Below are 25,432 nucleotides of genomic sequence, written 5' to 3'. Positions count from 1 at the left end.
TGGATTTTGGATCCTATTCAACTCAGTACATAACAGAGCCCATCATCCAAGGACTTGGGTGAGTGCGGGGAGGAGGCTGTGATGCTTCATGCAGTGCAACTCACAGTCACAGAAGGCAGGAATGGCCAACAACTTGGTGGATTTAAAAGAGGACTGGACAAATTTATGGAGGAGACAGCTATTGATGTCTGCTAGCTATGACGGCTCTGCTCTGCCTCGGTCAGAGGCAGAGATGCTTCTGAATAATACCAGTTGCTGAAAATCGCAGGAGGGGAGTTGCTCTTGTGCTCTAATCCTGCTTGTCAGTTTCCCAAAAGAGGCATCTGGCTGCCCATGGTGCAAACAGGATGCTGGTCTTGATGGGCCTGATCCAGAAAGCTCTTCTTATGTTGTTGGGTTATTATGGGAGCGAATGGTGGCCTCACACCAGGGTCTGGTGGTGGCTTGGAGCCATTGAAAAATTCATGATCAAATCCATTTGAAATCTCTACACTGATCCCTTCAGCATGTGAAGTGATAAGAAAGACGTTGGTGCCTCCGTGCATGTGCAGAATGTCTCTCCCACCTCCTTCAAGTGACCACAATGAGCCACCACATATCTGAGATGAAAGGCTTTTGGGTCCATCTCAACTGTGATTCCTGAATTGCAGGTAGTTGAAGTCGAAGACCTTTGGGATCCTTCAAATTCAGTGATTTTGTGAGAGAGAACCAAGTGAGAGATCCCACCAGCTACTTGCTTTGACTTGACGGTCTCTTTGTTTCTTAAAAGTGTGAAGTCATGAATGGTTCTGTCACATTTTACGAATTTCATTTGCTTTGATCAGTTGTGCGAAACTTACTTGGCAAGCCAAACTTTCTGTACCTGTGAAATATGAAGAGTAGCAATCACACTGTAAAAAAGTTGTAAAATAGCAATAGTGGTATTTTATTGTGATAAAATAGCCTGCAAAGCCTTGCCTTTTGGAAGTACTGCATGTCTGTTGTAAAGACCCGTTAACTGCATAAAAGTAATCCTGACTGGCAAACGTGTTGGTCTGTTACAGCAAAACAAAGGAAAGAATCCTATGACAGAACCTAAGAGAATTATAGTGAGGTAGGTAGCCCCTTTTTAAAGCTCCTTTTTAAACTTAGTTGGTCTCTAAGGTGCTACTGGACAATTTTTTTATTTTAGAATTATAGAGAGTGACAAAACCCTTTGTGGAATAGAGTCCTCATCACCAGATCTAAGTGGGATCTAGTTTATGAAAGGATTATGGTTATAGTAAGTCTCTAAGACTTTAAGATGCCACAATACTCTTCCCGCCACTTTTTTTTTTTAAGATGGACGGCTCAATAAAATGCATTTATTATTTCATGAACCCCCCCTCTCCCCCCCTCGTTTGTTAATTTGGTTGCTTCCAGGCTCGCTCCGTAATCTCACGCCCACTCTGCAGTCTGGACTGTACCATTCTCGGGCAGCAGGGGAGGCCAGTGGCACACATAAGCAGGGACCCCAACGACATTCCTTTGGCAGTCCGTTTCATTGCAACCGCCGTCCCTTAATTCCTACACAAACGGGCTCACACATATCCTAAATGTAAAAGGGACGCCTCGGTAGTCGAAGGCATGGTTACGAAGAGAAGCGTAGGAGTCCTGCTTTTTATGTATATCTGTACAAAAGAAACGCCTGTTTTCCTTTCTCTCTCCCCCCTCTTGCGAGGTGACATGGTGCAGCCCAGAGGAAACGGGAGGGGGAGGGTATATTTGGGGCAAAGTGTGGGGGCGGGAAAGAGAGACGAGGCGGGCGGAGAGGTTGATGCAACGTAGCCCGTTCGAGGAGGGAAGCTTAGGGGGCTGCAGCCATGGCATCCAACGGTGAGAAGAAGGGAGTTCGCAGCGGAGGGCGTTGGGCGCGTTTCATCCGGGGTCACAACAGGGGAGAATGGGAAACACCCCGCAGCCTTTGCTTTCTTTCCTCCAGGGGAGCTAAGTTTCTGGTCCTCGTGGCTGTGCAGACGATGGGGAACGGGAGGTCGATTTATGTTAAAAAGGGTTTAACCTGAGGGTTAAAAAGGGAAGGGTAATGTGAGGGGAAGCAGGCTTAATGGTTGTTTCTGTCCAGTTAATTGCGAAAAGCTGCGTTTTTGTCTTGGGTTATTTTCTCCTCCTGACGAGACCCGGGGGCTTCCTTCCTAGGGGCTGGGGTGGGTTTCAGGCTAAATCTTCGATAGGGAAATCACTGCCCGTGGCAGGTGAAGGAGGCTTTTGCGTGGGTTTTTTATTCTTGCAGTTCCAGGGTAGGAGGCGAAAGCTGCCTGTCTTCCCTCTCCCGTCTGTGGGGCAGGAATGGTGGGCGAAGGGTTCTCCGGCCTTCCCCGTCTGCTTTGGACAAATGTTCTAGAGGACCCTTTTTAAATGGAGGCTTCGGGGTTTTCGTTCCAAAAATAACGGGGTGGCGATACAGTCGAGGGCAAAAGGTGGACGTTATTGTAGAAGTGGTGCCGGATGAAAAACGGCTCCGCCTTCTAGAGAGCAGGAAGGGCCTTTTTTCTTTCCTCTGCTCCGCGCCGCAATCTCTCTAAACTGCGCAGTCTGCCGCCATTTTGTGATAGCGTGAGAACTAGGAAGCCGGGGAAGAGACGGACGGGGTTTCCTAGTCAGACTCCAGGGGCACGGAGAGGTTAGGCCGTTATGTAGCTGCGCATGCGCGCGGTCGTCCCCTGAACTACTGGCGGGACGAGGGGGGGCCGTATGGGCAGTGGAAAAATCCAGTCTGACGTGATGGTCGGCGTAGCAAGGTTTATTGGAGGTGGGGGCGGTAAAAATTGCGATCACGCATGCGCTTTCTGCCTAGGCGAGAAACGCGTACGTTGTTGCGCGTGCGTGTGAGGCTCGTCTTTGTCGCAGTGTTACATCCGGGTGCTTCCCCAACCGCCTGCGCCTATCATTCGTTAGTACAAACGTCAGTCGCCCGCGTACCTCGCTCGTCAAGCGAGCGCCCTCCTCCCCATAAAATCTCGGGTTTAGGTCCTATAAGGACCAGGCTGCGTTGTTTGTAACAACCCGGCGCCATAGCAAACTTCGTGTGAGTTTAATTAAAGGCTGTTCCTCTTATGTCTTAGTTCCTTGGGTGGGCAACTATCCTCTCTTGCACCCCTTGAAAACGCAGATAATTTTTTTTCTTTCCCTCCATACTGACGATGGAATTACATTGGTTCTTTAACCATCACATAAACTGAGGTTTTGTGGATGGGGGAAAATTATTTATTCCTTGGAAAACACTGGGAGAAGGGGAATATATAAATACACATTTTTTCTGATGACACCACAACTTCCACCTGCCCACATGATTGGGTTCTGTTTATTTTTGGATTTCTCTTTGCTGCTGGTTTTGATTATTGTGAACAGTCCTGAAAATAAGGCAACAGTGGTGTAAATGTAACTAATAAGTGCTTCGTATGAGAAGTGTCAATGTTCAGAGTTGCTGTTCATTCCTAATCTCTTCCCTCAAACTTCATGCCTCACAGCCTTGCTTTTTAAAATAGTTTCTCTTACCCACAATGAAGCTAGCAAGAGTGTTCCATATGTACGTATATTTTGTGCAGTACCCATTGGATAGGTGAACGTGTGTTACTATGAGAATCTGAACCCTTTCCTTAGTATTTGCCTGAATTCTTGAAAGTTAAAAGTGTAGAGAGGCAGGGGTGCACATGCCCCCCCCCCTTTGACTTTCGATTTGAATGGGGCTTCTGTCCATGCACATAGTGAGTGCATAGATGCCTGGAGCAAGCATCCATGTATGTCAATTTTGACAAATGTGACTTATCCACCATCCCATATGAATCATTTCTACTCTCTGTAGCAGTTAGATAACTTGTGTGGAATCCTGCTCTTAAAATAGCTCAAACATTTTTGTTTTGTCCCCTTACAGATTATAGCCAGTCAGCGACACAAAGGTAAATAAACCCTTGTATAATTCATCCTCCATGTATTGCATGTTTACAGGCTTTTAGCTTGTGATACTCTTCTCACATAACTACAGTGTTAGCCATATGCGAGTAGTTCTTTTCTTGTCTCTGTAATCTTGAAGTAGGTCATGCTAGTCACCTCTGTAAAAACATGAAGGATGTTAGGGTGCCGTGAGCTGTTCCTAGAGGAATAGATAGACAAGATCCGACCTGTGGCTTGTTTAATCTTAATTTGCCAATACCAGAAAATCCTAATTTTCAAGTAGTGGTAGTACTGTACTGGAAAAAAAATTTTGGGGAAAAGTTTATCGTATGAAGAAGCTGATAAAACTTGTGATTCCAAATTTAGAAAAATGGTTAAAATTTGCTGTAGTGTATGCAGACTTTGAAATGGATTACTTTTATCCATCCCCAGAGAAGCTGTAACATCATTTTAAAAAGGTTTTGTCTTATTCAGTGTGTGTATACATTATAAAACTCAGTTTTAGCTGCATTAGAGCATACATTATTAGTTTCCCCAATTCAAGCTATAGTAGTGCCCATACAAAGATAGTATACCAAAAATCAAAGATTCCCTTTAAAAGCATAACTCTTAGTGCTGCTTCCAAGAGTTGTGGGGATTTAAGACTATTGCAAGAACATAGGAAGAGTGTTGAATCATGCCAGTAGCCCATCTAGCCCGGCATCCTGTTTTGACTAACCAGATGTTGGTAGGAAACCATCAAGCAGGGCCTGAGCGCAAAAGCACTCTCCCCTCCTATGGTTTCCAGCAATTGGTATTCAAAAGCATTGCTGCCTTCTGATAATGGAGGTAAAGCATTGCCATCATGGCTAGTAGCCATTGATCGCCTTCTTCAGGAGTTTGCCCAATCCCCTTTTAAAGACATCCAAATTTGTGGTCATTGCTGCCTCTTGTGGAAGAGAAGAAGTGCTTTCATTTATCTGTCCTGAATCTTTCAACATACAGCTTCCTTGGCTGTCCACAAGTTCTGGTGTCAAGAGGAGAATTTTCTCTCTCTCCACTCTCTTCATATCATTCTTAACTTTATAAATTTCAATCACATACCTTTTATTTGCCTTTTGTCAAAACTAAAAAAGTAGGCCAGGTTTAAAAACTTGTGGTTTATAGTCACTAAATCCTATACTAGACCCACTGAAATTCATGAACCTGTTAGTCATGTTTATTAACTTCAGTGGGTCTACTCTGAATAGAATCAGCATTGGAATTTATTTCTGGCCATTAGTCTTTTGAACAAAGTGAATTGTTGGTGTGTGTATCTTCATGCCACAATGAACCAATTAATTAGTCTTAACATGCCTTGTAATTTTCCTTACCCATTTGTGGTTGTTCAGACTTAATTGAAACACTCGCAGAAGTAGGAGTTCAGTCAGATGCCTACAATGACATAGCACACTGGATTTGAAAAGACAGGTGGCAATGGTAGTGACAAGCTTGATTCCGGTTGGGAAAGAAGATTGTGAATTCAGTTTACAGTTTAGTTATATGTTCCTTTGCTGAATTTTTTTCCTCTTGCTTTTCCTTAGTTATGGGGCCTACCCAACTCCACCCACACAAGGTTATTCTCAGCAAACCAGCCAGCCCTACGGGCAGCAGAGCTATGGTGGTTACGGACAATCGGCAGATACTTCTGGATATGGCCAAAGTAGTTACAGTTCTTCCTATGGCCAGACTCAAAGCTGTGAGTATTGCAGCTTATTTTGTTTTTTGTCCTCATGACTGTATAGGAAAATATGAGAGGAAATTGGCTAAGCTGTGAAGCACCCGTCTTTCTGGAGCTAGGAGATTGGAAGGAAAACACAGTTACTTAGAGTGTCCTTTCCGGACGCTGTAATGTGCAGCCTTTTCATTTTGCAATCCTATGAAGCACTTAAAGTAGCAAAAAGGTGACACAAGCACAAACAGGGATTCGAATCTAACATGCTCTCATCTCAGCACTGTTTAATTTGTTGTTCTATGGTCACATCTCAGGATGCATCAGTGCAGTTACATATGATTGAAGAACTGATTAGTTATTGCTACACAAATTGCATGCCATTTGAGATTAACAAGAGTGAATTGTTTTTTTGAACAGCTGGCTATGGCACCCAGTCAACACCACAGGCCTACGGCTCATCAACAGGATATGGCAGCAGTCAGACTTCTCAGACGTCTTACGGACAGCAGTCATCCTATCCCAGCTACTCTCAACAGCCAGCCAGTTCCACCACTGGAAGGTAACAGTTGAGAAATCCCAAACAACAAGAACTCAGAGCAGTGATAGCGGTGTAAATCTTCATCATAGGCTTTAGGCTTTACTTTTTTTACATTAAATCTGCTGAAATTTGCCTGATCAAACCCCAGGTGTACTCTGCTCTTTAGTCATACAATCATCCTGAATTCTTAAACAATATTCCAAATGGAATCCTGGAGCTTAAAGCCTCAGCCTTTGTATAAAGCCGGAACAGTATTGTAGGATGGTCTGTGTATTGAACTCTTTGTCCGTTGTTTGTGTCTCCTTGAAATCAGCAGTTACGGTACCAGCTCTCAGACCTCTACCTATGGACAACCCCAGAGTGGAGGCTATGGTCAGCAATCCAGCTATGGCAGCCAACAGCAGAGCAGCTATGGGCAGCAGCCTTCTTACAACCCACCCCAAAGCTACGGCCAGCAGAGTCAGTATGGCAGTGGCAGTAGCAGTGGAGGAGGTGGCGGTGGTAGTGGATGTGAGTACTTTTTCCTTTCCTTTCACCTCCAAAAGCCAAACATGAGTAATATGAGCCAAATTTCATGCAGTGCAGTGTAGAAGCCAATGGCTGCCCCCCAGTGAGAAGCAAGGGCATCTGTAGAATCTTCATTCTTTTCCCCCGCCCAAAAAAATCCAGGCCTCTTTGCTAGCAGAAACTATTGCTAACCCCCCCCCCTTTTTTTTAACTTTCTCCAGCTGGTGGCTATGGACAGGATCAGTCTTCCATGAGTGGAGGTGGTAGTGGAGGAGGCTACGGCAGCCAGGATCAAGGAGGATATGGCGGCCAGCAAGACCGCAACCGTGGAAGAGGCAGTGGAGGAGGTGGCGGTGGCGGATATGGTAGAGGTGGCTTTGATCGGAGTGGTGGAAGAGGTGGCAACAGAGGTGGTCGTGGAGGCATGGGGTAGGTGTCCAGTCCATAGTTGTGGGAGAGGGAGTGGGTTTCTTTAATTAGCATCTCTCCTAGTACTTGCCATAAAAGCTAACCTCTTCTGGGAGGGTGCAGTGTGTGAACGGCTGAAATATAGAATTGTTGGTAATCAAGGGTGGGCTACCACCATGTATGCTGCTAGGGGTCAGTGTGTTTTTCTCTATGGGGTGAATCTAAATGGATGTCAAAATGGTTTTTGTTCCTTGTCTGCATGTGAAGGAGTTAAAAACTCTTACTTTATGAAAATCAACCATTGCAGTAACAAGTCTGTGCATGGGGCAAAACATCGTATTTTCATCTTGGATCTGTTGACAACCTCAAAAGGCGCACTTGATATGAACATAATTACTGTTCCTCAAAGGTGAATTACGGTCCTCTTTGAGCAATGTTGCCGTTCTGTACAAATATATACAAGAACTTTAGTACTTCTTATGGGGGAAAATCGGTATCTAGACACTAGGGTTATCCTTCAACCCCCCAGTGTTAACCTGATGAGGTGCACTGAAGGGGCCTGGTTTGTATATGCTGATAAATCGAAGGTTATATGAATCTCTTCAGTAAGAGATTTTGCAAGACAAAGCTTCTATGCAGGTTGTAAGCCAGCTTTCATTGGGCTCATAATGCTCATAATGCTGTGGTCTAGCCGTGTAAGCCAATGTAGGCTAAAAGGATGTGTTTTGGTTTTCCCACATAGCGGCTGGACTTTCTGTACTTGTGGTTTATGTGTTGCAAAGCAGTATCCTTAATGCTGTTGGGTGTGCGTTAAGCCTCGGTGAAGGGGTGGTTAAAATTGGTATTTGACGAGGCAATGGTTGCTAAGCAACATTGGCTCTGGGCTCCTGTTGACTGGGAGAGATGAAATAGAGAGGTGAGTATAGGTGGGGGCAGCTGAAGTGTTGTTTGCTTATGAAAAGTTGTTGATCTGTTAACAATACCTGCTCTGTTAACAAATTCTGCATTTTGTGTGCCACAGGTGTGAAAGTCAATGAACTTTAATCAAATCTCCACCTTCCACATGTTAGTTAAGGGTCTGAGGAAGGGAGAGATCTTATGGCAGGCAGATAATGCAGTCTTTAGAGCTGAAATAACATACTATTACGAATATGCTATGATGAGGGAATGGGTTTTTACGTGCTTTCAAAGCAGTTATCTGCATTTAGGGTTGTAAACAACAAAAGCTTTGCAAAAATACAAGGCGCAAACTTGAGAAGGGTGAACTGGAATTAACAGCGTGCACGGTATACAATATTTTAAAATCAAGCTTGGTTCACCAATCATGCCAAGAATAGGACGGCAACAAGGAAACCAGCATTGTCTCGAAAGCTGCATCACGACGCCTCGTGTAACGTTTCAAGATCGGAAGCAAGAATGACAAAACACTAGAGCTGTTTCATTTGCAAACCTTCTCAAGGGTGTATTGATCCATTTTTAAAAAAATAAATGCTGAGGGCAAAGAAAAGGTGGAGCAGGTTGTCTTTAGATCTTCAGGAAGAACCAAACAAAAGTGTTGGCCAGCATCTTAATGGATCTGGTGTAGTTTCTAGCAACAAAACTTTCTAGTCGTGGAAAAAAAAGCATCATTATCTTCTAACTTATCTCCTCAGCGGTGGTGAGCGAGGTGGTGGCTTCAATAAATTTGGTGGTAAGTCCAAAGAGTTCAAAAACTTGAACCGCAAAAGTGTATTTCTATATATTATTTTTCGGAGAGACTGATGTTTGTATGCCAAAGGGTTTGAAAAGCCACCGTTTATCAGATAAAAACCTATGGGAGCACCCCCTGTTGTGGCACATATGCCAAAATGGTTGGTTGTATCTGTGGTGTTGACTTCCACATTATGGGGCTTTCTACTCAGCCAAGTTCTTGGTGCCAATACAGTACATTTTGGTTGTATGTTTTGCAACAAGATGGGAGAAAATCAATAATCCAAAGACGTGTTTTGCGGGAGAATGTGAGAGAGAAAATCACTTTGTAAGTGTTGGTTTTGTTTGTTGTCTCTCCTTTAAAAAACACATGAGAACGTTGGGTTAAAGCGTGTTAATGGAAGTGCATGCAGTCCTGAGGAAACATGGTAAAACAAAGGTTTATGGTACCTTGCTTAAAAAGTTACTGGTACAGGAATCAAGGGAGGGACCGCTCCCTTCAAACTTGGAAGTGTAACTTTGTTTGTATGAAACTCTTAAGAGCTCTTTCACAAATAAGTGGTTTCATGGGCTTCTATTTTAAGAGAGTTTGGTTTTAACATTACGAAGTTTCACAAATGGTCGTTTTGAACGTGATTGTACCAAATCAAAAGAATTGTTTTTAAGGAACGTTCCCATAGGGTTTGCTGAAAAAGGCTTGGCATGAACAGTAAAACACACTTATATAGGATTGTTAATGCATTTGAGACCAGTGTTGGGCATATGCTTTCAAAAATTTAAGATTGGGTGCAATAAAAGGTGTCAAAATGGTAAATATATATATACATACGTGTAGAATATGTTAATAGTAGAGTGGTGATGCAAGTAAATAACCAGATGGTTTCTAAGAACATAAAGCTCTCATTTCTAAAGGGCTTATTCAAAATGTGTACTATGGTGTAAGATGGTTTGTTCTCTGTGCATAAGTTAAAGTGTCTCGTCTCATGAACCAAATCCAGAATAGATTGCAATGGTGCTGGAGACTTAAAAGACTGAACAAGGGTCAGTAGAAGACTCTGGGTAGCAGTGGCTGATGTGCGCTATAAAAGATGTCAAAATAGTGGTTCTCCAATGGTGTTCTGGGTGTGTTTCTGGAGGCCATGCTCCTCCCTGCAGAGCTGCAAAAAATAGGTCTAGTATGACCTGGAGGAAAGAGTTGTAAACTGGTTTTGCAGTAAGCAGTCTTGTAATTAAGACGTGGACCACTTCTGACTGAATGGGAGTGTTTGTTTTGCACTAAAACCCGCCTTGGAACAGCACATGTTCCAACACTGGCCTGTTTCTGATGTGGTCGTGATGGTGGTGCTGATGTGAGAAAACAGTTTGGAAGTTCTCACTCGCTAACTGAATCTCTCCTTCCTTATTTTCATGTGCAAAAGGACCACGGGATCAAGGATCACGCCATGATTCTGGTAAGTGGCTGCAAACCTGAATGTGAGGCCAGTGGAAAAGTATTTCCAGGCTTCCACTTTGAAGAGAGGGGTAAAAATGTCAAAGGAAAACCAGAGAAGCCTATGGTGTCCTTAGACTGCTTTTCTACACTTAAAAACTTTGTTCACAGTAATACCAAAAAGAAAAAGAGTTTCATGTAATCAAGTTGCCTTTTAAAAACCCACAAACTTTGTAAACTGCAAAATATATGAATTGTGCAGATTTGAGTTCTATTCAACTGAGGCCTTCGGACAGTATAACCCAAATTTTGTCTCAGTTTGGAAAACTGCTTCATGTGGTTCAGTATTCATTGGAGTACAAGTTTGGAACTTTCATTTAGAGGCTGTAGGAAGAACTTTATTGGGAAGCAGAAATTATGATGGAAGATAGAGCTAATTCTCATTCCTTGCAGCTGGCGAGCAGGATAACTCAGACAACAACACCATCTTTGTTCAGGGACTTGGTGAAAATGTAACCATTGAGTCGGTAGCAGATTACTTCAAGCAGATTGGCATCATAAAGGTAAATTGTGCTAGTTATGCCTGTGAGATGATCCCATTACCAATAAGGCTGCATTTTGTAGGTTGCACTATACTCTGGTTGTAAAGTGTGCAGTGTAGTAGTGGGTAATGAGAGCTCGAAGGGCTGGTTGAGAGACTGAGCTGGCTAGAAAAAAGCAGCTACTAGTGGAATTGCTGTTGGCAAGTAGAATCACAAAACACTGAATGGTCTGAGCTGTGCAAAAAGCCTGCACTAGGTAGGATGCATTAATCAGATTTTAAAAAAAAAAATTTAAATTGGATTTTTAAATTAAAATGCTTTTGGAGGAAAAATCTTTCTAAAGAGAGTTTAAATCACATTATAGTCCAAACGCTATTCATCAGGAAATAAGGATTTGTTTTAAGTTTTTCATGTGTGCTAAAGCTCAGTCTAAGGTGGGGTTTTTTAATCGTTTAACCACATCAGTTAACAAACATGTATACATATGTTATTGTTTTAGTTAAATAAATTGTTTAAATTGTTATTCAGGAAATTATTATTTTTTTCCTTCCAATAAGGTACAGCAGAAAAGTTGTCCAAATGTAAATAGTTAACTTATTAAACCTCATAATTATCTGTCTATGTATTTCTAATAGTATAACCAAATCAGTAATTTTTGATAGAACTAAAAACTACTATGAAAATTTTTTACTCAAAAAATGAAACCTTCATCTGGTTGTAAATATTAAGATTATACTAGCAAGAATGAGTTTTTCTGTAAAAAAAATGATTTAAATCAAGCCTTACTGACAAATTGATTTGATTTAAATCAAATCTACCCTGCTTTGGCCCTACCTACTTTCAGAGACTAATGGGTAGACAAACCTTTCGTGGGATGTCTTTACACTCCAAGGGAGAATTCATGATGGCAGCAGTAATCTGCCCAGAACCTCATGAGCACATTCATTAACCTTTTAATTTTCAGGGCTGTATAGGCAAATGTTCAGCAGCTAAAGCATTTTACATTTAAACGTAATTTCCATGCAGTAGTATTGCACATCAATTGCAGCTCCCTAAACAGTTGTAGTCTCCTGTCTTCTGTCGTGTATTGAAAATTAGATGCAAGAACATTGGATTAGATCTTTCCAGTAGATTGATCTTGTATATTTTCCTTTTTTTTCTTTTCTTTTTTTTGTAAACAGACAAACAAGAAAACAGGACAGCCAATGATCAACCTGTACACCGATCGCGAGACAGGAAAACTGAAAGGAGAGGCCACTGTTTCCTTTGACGATCCCCCATCTGCAAAGGCTGCCATTGACTGGTTTGATGGTATGGTGCTGACTTTGAATTACTTTTTGGCTTTCGAAAGAGTTCGTATGCTTGTATTTTGAAGGCTTCTTTCTGTCTTCTTTCTGTCTCCACTACTAGGCTTCGGGGGGGGGGGGATGAGATATAGAGGAGAGGTGCCAATAGTGAAATAATTGCCTTCTATCTTTATATTGGGAAAATATAATCCTTTTCCCTGCTCTTCTCTTAACCAGGAAAAGAATTCTCAGGCAACCCTATCAAAGTATCATTTGCTACCCGAAGGGCAGACTTCAACAGAGGTGGTGGTGGTGGCAATGGCCGTGGAGGAAGAGGCCGTGGCGGTAGAGGAGGTATATGCCACGTCATTGCTGTGGTTGATAAGTAGTGAAGTGTGTTGCTTGTAGCAGTATTGGCTCTTGTTATACCTGTATTGAGTTTCTGCAAGGGAGGGGGAGGAGGACCAACTTGTGTTGTGCAGCCATTCTGAAATAGGGGAGTTGAGGTATGGGTACTGCAGTCTTTCTAGGGAAGAAAGGTAACCTAATATAAGGAAACATCAGCAAGGAAATATTCTTCAAAAAATCCTTTTTCACTTGGCTGCTGGCACTGATTTTTACATGCCTCTTTCCTTTAGGACCCATGGGCCGTGGTGGATTTGGTGGTGGCGGAGGTGGCGGCAGCAGCAGTGGTTCCAGCGGGGGCAGCAGGGGGGGCTTCCCCAGCGGAGGAGGTGGTCAGCAACGTGCAGGAGACTGGAAATGCCCCAACCCGTAAGCAGTCTGCTTTAGTTGTTTAGATATGAAGGTAGAAATGGGGTTAATGACATGGAACTCTAAATCATTTGTCTTCCCCAAATGTGTTTTTAGGACATGTGAAAATATGAACTTCTCATGGCGTAATGAATGCAACCAGTGCAAGGCACCAAAGCCAGATGGGCCTGGAGGACCACACATGGGTGAGTTTAAGGTTTTACTTTTCTCTCTGTGTGAAACCAATTACTGTATATCCTGTTCCCTTGCTGGCGGATTCTTTTTCGTCTGTGTGAGATACGCAGTTTGCCTATTTATTTGGCACAACGCCATCAGTGAGAAAAGCACATTTCTCATTTCAAAATAGTTGCATAATACAAATCTGCTTTTCCCCCCCAGGAGGTGGATTTGGTGAAGAACGACGCGGGGGCCGAGGAGGCTTTGACAGAGGGGGCTTCCGGGGAGGCAGGGGCGGAGACCGGGGAGGATTCAGAGGCGGAAGAGGTGGAGACAGAGGCAGCTTTGGACCAGGAAAAATGGATTCGAGGTAAAGTTTACTTCAGTGGTGGCTATTGTAAAGGCTCAGGAATAGGAATCTATGGATTCCGTTTCTGGGGAGTTAAAGAGGGAGGCTGAGGTTGTGACTGTTGGATCCACTTGCTGGGTTTGCAGCCTAGCCTTGGGGCTGTTGATAGTTATTGTATAACAAACAATACAAATATGCAAATTCAAAATGTAAACTTTCCTGTCTCCTTTGCAGAGGGGACCACAGGCAGGACCGGCGTGAGAGACCCTATTGAGCCTGCATAGGATCCCAGACCATGTGAATTTATAAACTTTTTTTATTTTGTATGATGTCCAACTTCGTTGCAAACCTGTGTATTCCTTGCTGCGTTTGTGTACAAACTTTGTATTCCCTTCTATTTTATGTTGACTGTATTTGGAAGTAATCCTATACATTTAAAAGCCAAAATGTTTTAGTCATGCATGTATAACTGCTGGGCGGGGTGGGATAGGGCACTTGAATAATAAAGATGTTTTCAGTCAATTCTGAAAATAACATTGTTTTATTTGACTTTGTAAAAGTAACAATACTGTTTAAAAAACATTGTTTGAAAAGCTTTTGTATTTGTATAAATTTTCCAACTTTAACATAATTTTGAAAATGTGAATTGCTATAAAACAAATCTGCACAGTATCTCAACTGTTGTAGTATGGGAGGAAGTTTACATTCAACTGAAAAACTCACTTTTTGACTCCTGCATTGGTTTTGATTTAGCAAGCAATAGCTAAAAGTATAATCTGATTAACGGTAGGCATGTGATGTTTAACAACTCACTCTTGAATCATCTGGTAGTGTTTATGAAAGGAGGGTTGTCCATGCTACTTACTACTCAAGAACAGTAATGTCTGAATTGATAAGAGCATGTGAGTGCTTCATTTAACGTGATTTGGTAAATCTTAATACATAAGCCTTTGCTATTAAGCATTTTTGCATACCAAGTCAGTGGCTGGTACATGGTGGGTGGAAATGTTTCACTTCCTTTAAGATACTTCTCATTTTTAAGAATGCAGCCAAAATTTTTCAATGTGGCATCCTTAAGAGTCCTTCCCTTGCCTTTATGAGGTTCACATACCTATGGCTTAAGCCTAATTTCATACATAAATAAGCACAAGTCTAGCTACACTGTGAACACTGATGGAGCTGATTCAATGTATACACTGCTGTTGATGAAATCTCCATGGAATTCCATTGAAATGTATGCTATTCATAGTGATTTGGATACAAAAGTCTCAAAAGCATGGTGGGGAGGCAATTTCCTCTTGTGCTGTTTAATGTTGGGTTTGTTTAAAGAAAAAATACATATAAATGTCATAGTCATAATTGCAATTGTACTTGGCTGTCAGAAACTTGGATATTAAGGCCAAAGCCTTTTTACATCCTCTGTGTTAAACACTGCTGTTTCGTAGTCTTGAAGCAGCAGTGACTGCACTCCACTAAATCCAGTCTTTGCTGAGTTAATTTGAATTCCTTTTTTTTACATTGGTGTGCAGCTAGTACAGTTCATTAATGCTTTGCATTGCATAATAGTGTACTTTGACCTTTGTGACTCAAATGAACAGGCAATGAAGCTTGATGCCTAAAGCCAAACTTTTTAAGTCACAAACCAGTCTTTGTATTTCCATTTTGCTTGATTCTTGGTCTTAATAACATCTGAGTGGGCTCCGTACAGGTACCTTCAATATTCCTTGACTTTGATAAATTTGTAATCTGGCCTTGACTATGAAGGCTCATGTTGCTAAATTATCTTCCATACAAAAAGCAATAACGATGCTCATGCCAGGGAGAAGGCATTGCTGAAATTCCTCTCCAGCATGCTCCTTGGAGGCAGGGTTTGGTGTTGGGTTGAACAATCATGCAAGTCTCAACCTGTAAACTGAACTAAATTGGTACCTCAGGTTACATACGCCTCAGGTTACAGACTCTGCTAACCCAGAAATATTACCTCTGGTTAAGAACTTTGCTTCAGGGTGAGAACAGAAATCGCGTGGCAGCAGCAGGAGGCCCCATTAGCTAAAGTGGTGCTTCAGGTTAAGTACAGTTTCAGGTTAAGAATGGACCTCCGGAACGAATTAAGTACTTAACCCGAGGTACCACTGTAGTACAACAGCCCAAATGCAGCTTTTCCTCAGAAATTGCCTTCACTCTGTCCTTTATCCATCTTCAGTGGTGCTTTGCAGTTTTGTTACCCTCAGCCAGGCCCTGTTATATTAAAATCATTCCCAACCGTTGCATTTCCATTGTTCAAGAACAAGTTCTACCCTGCCATCCCAAATTGAGTGTCCAGCTTCTACTTAAGAGAATGCACATGCACCTGCGCCATTCCACCATCCCTCCACTATCAAATTCTGACACTGTTCTGAAACCCTGTACAAGTTACCATGCTTAAAATGTTTTGTCTTTCTACGTGGCACATCATTGGCATAGCAGGTTCAGCATGGACCATATGAATACAACAATAGCTCTCTTGGGGGAAACTGACCCCTCCCCATTGTTTCAATCTGTATACACATAACTTAAGTTTTATGATCAGACTTTCTCTGTGTGCAGCTGTTGCCTGGTCATTCCTCCCTGGAGGTGGTTAGTCTTGGGCAGAGCATCCAGCCTTCTGTAAAAGCCACCTTCCCTTAGCCTAGAGACAGCTGCATCAGCCTGGGAACAGATCTGTACAATTAATTGCTTCCGTCTTCCAAGATGGAAAGATGTTAATAGTGATGCCGTGTAAATTAACTATTCAATGGAGGCCATGATGTTCTATAATAGCCTGTTTCCGGCTGTCGGGGAATCCAATCTGTGCGGTCTGCCTTTGGACATTATGTAACAACAGTGGTGATGTCACTTGTCATGTTAACCCTCTGCATTCCACCAACACCCTTTGTGACTAAGGGCTGAGTAAGGGGGATTTTGGTAAGGCAGATTATCTTTTGAGGATTAAGTAGTAGACTCAAAACAACAGGAGCAGGTTGTTGTGGCAATGAACACTGATGTAACAACAGATTGTGGGCTTTAGATCAGATACCTGGGTCCACATACCTGCTTGGCCATAAACCTCAGTTTGTGAGTAAGGGTCTGCTGAAGTATCTTCAGCCTAAGCTTGCAGACTTCTTTGAAGAAAGGCAGAACAACAGGTGTTGGTAGACAATGCTCTTAATTTTGGAATTGGCCCAACATTGTAGCTACTACATTTTAAGAGATCAAAGTTGGAACTAGTGATACACAACTCGGGGTTGCAGCAGGGATGGGGGGGGCCCACGGTGTGGCTTTTAAAAGGGCCAATCTTTTGCAGGGCAAGAGGGAATTTGAATGTAATAATATAGCTAAATTCCCTTTGGGACAAATTATCTTGCTGGGCTGAAAACTCCTTTTACAAACATAGAAGTTCTAGTTTTCTTCATTTCTGTCTTATGCTCACTGTGGGCATGTATATAAAACCTTTACTAAGCAAAGTGTCAGAAGAAACTTGGCAGCTTTTGTAATCATTACCCAAAGTTATTCTCCCTTAAGGTACATTCATCCACCTGGCATGCAGTCTTTGTGCATCCAGGCTTGTAAAACCAGTTTCTAGTGGCTCCTGGAAAAATGTTATTCTTGGCCAAGACCAAGAAAGGAGATAAGCACACTAGTCCTGGGGTGAAGGAGAGAGGTATGTTTGTGCTGAAGAACTGGATTTGCCACTTGTCCCTTGTGTGGGTTCCTAGCTTTGATCTGGAAAAGGTGATGGGGAGGCAGACACAAGGATCAGCTTTATAGGGATGCAGCTGCCTTTGAAGGTAATGGCCTTAGACCTGAAAACGCCATCCTAATCTCAGATGTTGCTCTTGTAAGGGTGGGTGGTGATGCTCTGCATGTTTGAAGGTACACTCCCATGTATTATAATTACATACGTTCCAAGGCTACTGGTCAGGGACCCCTGATCGTTAGGTCCAGTCGCAGACGACTCGGGTTGTGGCGCTCATCTCGCTTTACTGGCCGAGGGAGCTGGTGTACAGCTTCCGGGTCATGTGGCCAGCATGACTAAGCCGCTTCTGGCGAACCAGAGCAGCGCACGGAAACACCGTTTACCTTCCCGCCAGAGTGGTACCTATTTATCTACTTGCACTTTGATGTGCTTTTGAACTGCTAGGTGGGCAAGAGCTGGGACCGAGCAATGGGAGCTCACCCTGTCTCGGGGATTCGAACCGCCAACCACCTGATCGGCAAGCTCTAGGCTCTGGTTTAACCCTCAGCGCCACCCGTCCAAGGCTGCTTGGGCTCAAATCCAACTTTGATTGTTTTAAAAGAGAATTAGGCAAAGTCAAACCCACACAGCGAAGGCTGTGGGCGGGATTCCTGCGTTGCGGGGGGTAGAAAGCTCCTGCGTTCGTGTTTTGCTTGCAGGCTTCCCATAGGCCTCTGAGAACAGGATGTTGAACTGCCTTTGCCTAGATCCAGCAGAACTCTCTGTTCTTAAATTAAGCCACACTGAACTTTGGCTGAAATAATGCAATCGATTTGAGTCCTTCCACCCCAGAGGTGTACCACCTGTAACTGAGTAAAGGCCTCTTGGGAGAGTCTTTTGAGTACTGAAACAACAGTGGGAACTTGGGCCCAGCAAAGTTCAGCCCTGAAAGCCAGACTTCTGTCCTGGAGGTGTAAAACAGAGAGAACAGATGTGAGCTGGGAGAGTGCATTTCACATCCTATTGCGTATTTGCAGCAGGGCCACCCTCAATGGAGAGATTCCCAGGCATGTTTGCGCTAAAGCACCTTTTATGTTAATCCTTGCCCAAACATGATATAACCACAATCCATCCCAAGACTTACTACATTTATATATCGCCTTCTTTCAATGAGTTCTGGGTAGTATTGCTTCAAAGGACACCGGCTAGATCACAGCTTTCCAAACTTTTCAAGTTGGTGACATACTTCTTTGGATGGGTGCAGATACAAATGTGTTTTTGCACTGTGTTAACAATTGCATGTGCTGGCTCTGGAGAATGGGATAGGACACTTCAATCTGGGGTGGGGCTTGGTAGTTCCAGCCTATAGGTGGCACATTGGAGATCCCCAATTTTAAAATCTTATCTTGACACTTGACACCCATGGGAGGTTTTTTTGTGGGGGGGGAGGGGTAACAAAGTGAAAAACTGAAGAGGGAGGGAGACTAGTTTCTCACCCCAAAAAGGAGAAAAATAGTGTCTGTGCCCCATAGGTCAGATTCCACAAACACTAGAAATTTTTCTAGCTTTAATTTAAATAAAATAATTTGAGTATGGTTCATTGAAGAGGGAAATTCCTCCCCTCAATGAACGCCCTTGCATTTACCAGCATCTCCCGATTGTGTTGGTGTAACCCAATTCCCACTTCCTAATTGGTGGTGTGCCCTTATTTGCACTCGGAAAAACGTCTCCTCCACTTTATCATACAGACCTCAAACAAAGCACATACAAAAAATGGAAACCCATGGGGTGGGAGGCTTGCTCCCTCTGAAGGGAGAATTTATCATCTCTCAGTGATTTGGGGCCTGCAGTTATACGACTTCTCACACAGGGAACAAGGAAAAGTCAACTTCATAAAACGTTGCCTCACTGCTGCGGATTGGAAAATCTAGAAACCGATGCGTATCCTAACAATACATTCCTCTCTGCAGTCCCATATATGGACTGACTATTAGGCAGGAAGCACAGAGCACAGGGTAATGCAGCCCATTTGTAGCAGGTGAACCTTCCTTGTAAGTAAGAGAGGCAGGACAGAGGCAGGGAAGAAGACAAGCATGGATGGAGGAAGAAGAATGGTGAAGTTTTAGAGGAGCCTGTGGGGTGAGAATCAGGCCCATGGGTTGAATGCAGCTCCCCATGACTCTTATCTGGATCTCAAGACTCTCTTCCAAGTCACAATCCTCCCTAACTATGCCTCACCTCCCTAGGCCATGCCTCTCAACGGTCCTGCTTCACACTGTTTTTGCTTGGCTGGATTGCGTCCTCGAACTCTTGATAATGTCCTGTTGGTTGTTTGAATGTGTTTAGAAACTAGGCTACAGCATAAAGTAATATACCATTGCCCCGCCTACTTCCGACCGCCATGTGGCCCTTGGGAGGCTGCCCATCAGGGCATGTGGCTCTCAAGCTGAAATGAAGGGTTCAAACCTGTAAAGGCAGGGGGCTTATAGACAGACAGACAGACACACGCACCTCGGGATTCTCAATTCCCCACACTCGCATTTATGACACAAAAAGGTAATTTTAAGATCCCTACATCTACAGGAGCCAGTCGTAAGTGTTCCCAGTTCCCTGGAGGTAGGCTGGATGACCGGTGCTGAAGTCATTTGACGAGGACAGCTGCAGATCTGCTGCATGGGAATTTCGGCAATTCATTCTGTTTGAGCTCAGCAAGCCAGTTCCAAAGGAGTCCTTCTTGTCTTTCTATGAGCAGCAGCAACACAGAGAGCAGAACAAGCCCGAGAAAGGCTTTGTGGAAGTAGATCAGGTGGAGGGTAACCCCACCAAAGAGTAATCCTGCGAAATGCAGGATTGGCAATGGCATTTCCTTTTTCCTTTTAAACTTGCTCCGCTGCTGTGTCTCGAACATCAGCCTGAAGCTCAGAAATTAAGGACGTTTTCTCGGCTTAGATACGTTAGAAAAACCCCACTAGATAAATGTCAATGTACCAGGTACAGGAGCAAGGGTAGTGTGGCAGACCTATAAATTATCCTGGCACTGTTACTTTTCAAATGTTTTATTTATGCCTTATTCATTACCTTATTGGACAGGGAAGTCTTTCTCCCTAATTTCAGAAGAGACTGAGTAAGCTGGCACGGTGAAGCAAAGACACTCTGCATGTGCTCCAAGGCACTTTTGTCATTAGGGCTTAATTTCAGGCTAGAGTTGCCAAATCACAGAACATAATAGGAAGCTGTATTATAGAGAGACAGAACATTGGCCCATCTGGCTCAGTTCTACACAGACTAGAAGCAGCCCTCCAGGATTTCAGACAAGGGTCTCTCCTACTTGGACATGCTGTGGACTGAGCATGGGCCCTTCTGTATTCAGCTCAAATGCTTCATTTATTCATTTATTTTATATCCACTTTTCTCTCCGTGCAGAGAAAGCTACAAAGCTTAAAAGCATTTAAAAGCAAAGTAAGTAAAGAAAACCTACAGCACCCACCATTGACAGACCCTGAAGCAGCCAGTTTTAGTGGCCCATGGCCTGTCTAGACATAAAGGTATCTGCCTGATGGCAAAAGGGAAACAGAAGGAGAACCAGCCTAGCCTCTGCTTGGAAGGGAGTTCTGCAATTTGGGAGCAGCCACCAATAAGGCCTTCTCTGGTGTCCCCACCATACATGCCTGTCAGCCTTGCGCTGCCTCAGACACCACCTGGTGACAGTCTACAATTCAGTGATTCTATATCTGCCACTAAGGACATGAGAAGCCCCCACCCTCAACTGCCATTCAAGCCAAGTACAACCTCAAGCCTCAGGCCTCTCTCTTGCTATGTTGACAGTGTCCAAAGTTAAGAGAGTATCCAGGTTCCCAGCCTGGCAAATCTATTCGTGTGCTGAAGCCATTCGCTTCAAAGCGACTTCCAAGGCCCAGTCCTTGCCCCGGCGATGTGCATTTATTTTTTGGCACTATTCCTAGTTTATGAAACAGGCTGTATCAATATGTGCTTTTCTGTGTTCTGGTTCTGAGATTGTATGCCATCATGTAAATCAGGATTATTTGAACTAGCATGAGTGTGTTAGGAGGAAACAAGACCCCACCCTTGTGCATCATCCTCTTCTGTTCCCTCCCCATTTGCTCGCTTCCTGGTTCCTTGGGTGTTTTGGGTGGGGGACAGCATGAGAGGCAGGGTGGGGTGGGGGGTGCTGATTGAAGTGCCCAGCTACACTGTTAACACATCTCTGAGTGCTGCTATTCCCATCACTTCTTTGGCCTTTTATGTCTGAGACCAGACCAAACCTTCCTGCTGTGATTAGTTTAGCACTTTACTGAATTACTGCCCCTTGTTAGTGCTTTAACAATTCAGCCTCCACAACCACACAGGCTGAAAAGAAATTAAAGCTCTGTGACCATGAACACATATGTTGGCAGAAGTTCGGAAGAGAGGTGCTTACTCTCTCAAAGCAGAGTTAGTACAATGGCAAATGCCTGAAGCACATTAAAACTTGGTTAGATTTTACATTTGCCCTTGTCCACCTTTAAATAACTTTCCACCACAAAAATACTTAGGCTAGAATAAATGACAGGCATTTAGCATTGCAAATAAGTTACTCACAGAGATTCACGAGTTACAGCAAACAAGTCTCCATCTGTTGGCAGTAAAATGAAGAAGAAAAAAATGTTCCAAATGACTTAAAAAGAAAGAAATTGGTTTCCTACAAAAGAAACCTGCAGTTTGCAGCAGGGTGGGGGTGGAAATTTTGTAATCTTTGGTAGTATGGCACTCTGAGTGAAGCCAAAATTTGACACCCCAAATGAATCTTCTCAGTGATGGATCTTCTCCCCTCGGCTTGGTGCCCTGTGCAGGGGAACCACCCACACAATGACACTGTCTGCAGACACAATCTCCATTCATGCATTTTTTTCTTGCAGCTGTGAGCCATTGCTTGGCTGCTGCTTGTTCCAGGAATGGCAGAGAGAGAGAGAATGGAGGGAGCCTGCTAAAACCCACCCATTGGTAATTTTTGCTCAGGTCAACCCTTTCATGCATGCAAGTGTGAGTCAGTAACTGTATATTACAAAAAAGATACACACAGTCATCACGTTCCCCACCACTACCACATTGTATCTGAGCTGCTGTGTGACAGGCAGACCTTCATCAGGTGCAGCTTGCTTTTTTATCCAGGTAAGAAAGTGACGGGATAAAAGCTTCACCTGCTGAATTTTTCCCTTTCATGAAGTGATTGCAAGTACAGCAGCCCTGCAGGGATGAAAAAAAAGCTTTGAATCAACTTTTCAGTGGAGGACTTGTTCTTCCTGAACTTGATTTGGAGTTGCCAACGTGGAGCCCACTGGCCCACATGTACACACAAAGGCCTTGCCATGTGCACACAGGGCCCTCCTCCAAAATAAGGCGTGAAAGAAACTGTAGCCAAGAGAATAGGTTGTGGTATATGTGTGTGTTGCCCGCAAGTCACTACAATTTACAAATGCGCCCTTCACCCCAAAAAGGGTAGTGACCCCTGACTGATGCAGACTTCATACATATCACATCACAATCTTGTGTCTCCCCCAAAAAGCTCGTCACAATAGCCGTGTGAGATTGGGTTAGCGTGAGAGATAATGGCTGAGCCAAGGCCTGCTTTACAAAACTTCATAGCTAGGCAGGAATTTGAATTTGTGTTCTCTTTCTAATCAAGTCAACCACTCCATCACATTACTGAGAAACAGAAAACTTCCTTCACACCTACCTGGCAAAAACCAACATGCCCTACAGACGAAGCAGCTGCCGCTAGGTAGGAGAACTGGAGAAGGCACCTGCCGCTTCCTTTCTTGTCCCCTGAGGCACCTGCCCGCCCACGAGATGATGGGCCCCAGTTCACGTGCAGCGGGACAGGAAACCTTTAATTTTCCACTCGCTTCCTGAGAGACACTGAGTCAGACTTTTGCGCGTGTCATTTGACAAGCAACACAAAGCTTGGGAACTCCTGGAATGTACGGGGACTAAAGTGGCGTCCATACCGTGAGAACGTGCGGCGTTACAAGCCAAGTCAACAAAAGAGGGATAAAATGGTGAGTGATACGATATGATTAGTGGCTCAAAAGATGTCTTCTCATTCAAATCAACCTGTTAAGTTCAGTCCCGCCGCTCTCTCTTTTTGTTTTTTTGTTTTTTGCATTCCCTTTTGCCTTCCTGATTTATAGTCTCTCAGCCTCAAAGCACTTCTCTCTTTCCATTCTTCCCCCTCATCTTGCACCTGTCAGCCTCTGATTTGCTCCAGGCATCCTGTCCTTCTTCCTGTATTTCTATTAATAGCAAAAATATTCCTGGTCCTTAAGCTTTTTTTCTCATAGTCAAAACGAGCCTTTCACCTCACTCTCAGAAACTGCACTCTTCACCAGCGTTGTATTGCTAATATCTTACCCCTGAGCACTTAGACCATTTGTGAACATTCCATGACAGCCCAGCAGCCCAGACAGCATTGGATCAGAGTGTGCATGTCTGTGTTAACTGATGGTGATAATTCACTTTAATGTGCAAAGTTAATATTGTTTGTCCTGACAACAACCCTGTGGGAGTTGTTCCCTATGAATAAAAGAACTATGAAATACATTATTTGACGATGAAGAGCTGCAGGCATTGCACTGGTGGACAACTAGTGTGAAGATGAGACCCTGCAAAGACATGAGCAATATGATTAGAAATTCCTCAGTACTCTGCAATTTGCCAGTGCTGCAGGGAACAGTCCAAGGCTGCAGTGCACAATACCACCACACACACACAATGGGAGCTTTGCAGTACTACAGGGATTTCAGTGTGATCATGGGAACCAGTGTGGTCATTGTAAGAGTACTCAAAATGCAGCGAAGCACGAGCTGTGTCTTGTCATGCTGCTATGTGTATTATTGTATTATTCACCATGACAGAGGCTTACATCACCTGCACCTTTTGACTATGTACATTCACCTTTAAAACGGGAGTGCAGAAGCATCACGTTAACATGAGTGGAAAGAACTGTGACAATGAAGACAGGGCTCCAACCAAAATATTTTAACCTCAAATCTCACCTGAGCTATAAATTTTGAATGTGAGCTTGGGCAGGGCAGTATATTTCTGCTGCTGCAATAAAAAAAAATGCATTTGATGCTGATCTGAGAGGGATGTTGTGAGAATCAAAAAGCCTTGCTTTGGGCATCTTAAACATATAGAACTATATGTCCATGGGCATAGCCAGGATTTTTGTTAGGGGGGGGCAGGACTTTTGTTGGGGTGGGGGCAGAACCAATGTGATTGGTCAGTTAGTTATTTAAGTATTTCTATTGCTTTACTTGATCTAGGGAGGCAGCTGCCCCCTTCTGCCCCCCTGGCTACGCCCATGTATATGTTTCTCCCCACCACCACCCCACAGTATTCTAGAAACAATAGTTTAAGGGGTAGAATTGAACATCAAGAAGTTAGGCTCTCACAGATGATATGAGACACCAAACACTTTACATCAGATTGTGGCTCTCAGCACAGGCCCCTATTCAGTGTTAAGCACCCAGGAGAGCCAAACAAACATGGGACAAAAAAAATCTGAGGTGTTCTGGAGCCTGCCTTGGATTATTTAATGTGCAGGTGGGGGGAGGGAAAGCCTGTGGCCCTCACTCAACTACAAATCCTTGACCAATGGCCATAGTGGTTGGACTCGCAGTATCTCATGCCTAATAGTCTATAAGCTTTGTTTGTGTGTGTATATGTGTGTATGTATATATAGCAACACATCTAACTTTTGATTAAAATAATACAAGTAAAAGGTTAGATCAGTGGTTCCCAAAGTGGGTGGTGGTGGTAGGGTTATCTAGGCAGATGCCAAGTGACAAGTGGGCAGCAGGGGGGTGTTGGAGGGGCAAATAACATTCAGACCTTGAAAAGCTGGTATGAATCAAGTTAACCCGTTTCATTGAGTTAACTAAACTAAATAGCTTTAAATGGACTTTGAATAAATGCAATGAATTGTTACTATTTGGAATATTATTGTGGTTGTCTTTGTTAGTGGGCTGTGCAAAATGCTCTTCTGGATAACGCTTTTTAGACGGTGCACTTGGGATGAGTTTGAGTTTATGGAACCAAGCAGGAAGTGGCCTAAAAAGGTTTGCAAGCCACAACAAAGTAGGCCAGTCTCTGGCCCCAAGGGAAGGGCCAGTAGCCCCTCTCACAGCTTTTATTTAACACTAGCAGAGAAAACCAGCTTCACTTGGAAGGCCTCCCCTTCCCCCTCCTCTTATTTACATATCTAACCTCTTGGTTGGTCCCCCTCCCCCTCCCCTAAATTAACACCACAACAAGCTGTTGCCTTAAGGGCCCTCAACCGAACAAAGCAAATAATACTGGACTAGATGGGCCTTCCTATGTTAAAATGTTGGGTGGGTCTTTCCTGCCTCCTTCCACACTCGTACTTGGCTGCCCAGAT

General features: G+C 43.6%; 1 protein-coding gene across 3 annotated transcripts; it reads left to right on the top strand.

Annotated features, from left to right (window-relative positions):
• Nucleotides 1-1,734: 1,734 nt before the first annotated feature.
• Nucleotides 1,735-14,469, top strand: FUS (FUS RNA binding protein). Of its 3 annotated transcripts, none has more exons than XM_080978137.1 (15): nt 1,735-1,854; nt 3,911-3,935; nt 5,493-5,647; nt 6,041-6,182; nt 6,475-6,671; nt 6,890-7,097; nt 8,729-8,766; nt 10,184-10,216; nt 10,648-10,757; nt 11,918-12,047; nt 12,260-12,376; nt 12,661-12,796; nt 12,893-12,981; nt 13,175-13,322; nt 13,536-14,469. In XM_080978137.1, the coding sequence occupies exons 1-15, from the start codon at nt 1,842-1,844 to the stop codon at nt 13,573-13,575; spliced, it is 1,581 nt and encodes a 526-aa protein (XP_080834263.1). In that variant the 5' UTR covers nt 1,735-1,841; the 3' UTR covers nt 13,576-14,469. The 3 variants fall into 3 exon arrangements, with proteins under 3 accessions (XP_080834263.1, XP_080834262.1, XP_080834261.1); XM_080978136.1 differs by lacking the exon at nt 1,735-1,854 and adding an exon at nt 2,716-2,788 and having other exon boundaries at nt 6,478-6,671; XM_080978135.1 differs by lacking the exon at nt 1,735-1,854 and adding an exon at nt 2,716-2,788.
• Nucleotides 14,470-25,432: the final 10,963 nt, after the last annotated feature.

Source organism: Podarcis pityusensis (genome assembly GCF_964106645.2).
Source record: "Podarcis pityusensis genome assembly, chromosome: 13".
NCBI lineage: Eukaryota > Metazoa > Chordata > Lepidosauria > Squamata > Lacertidae > Podarcis > Podarcis pityusensis.
Note: the sequence above shows the minus strand (reverse complement) of the source record. Positions and strands in the feature narration are given on the sequence as shown.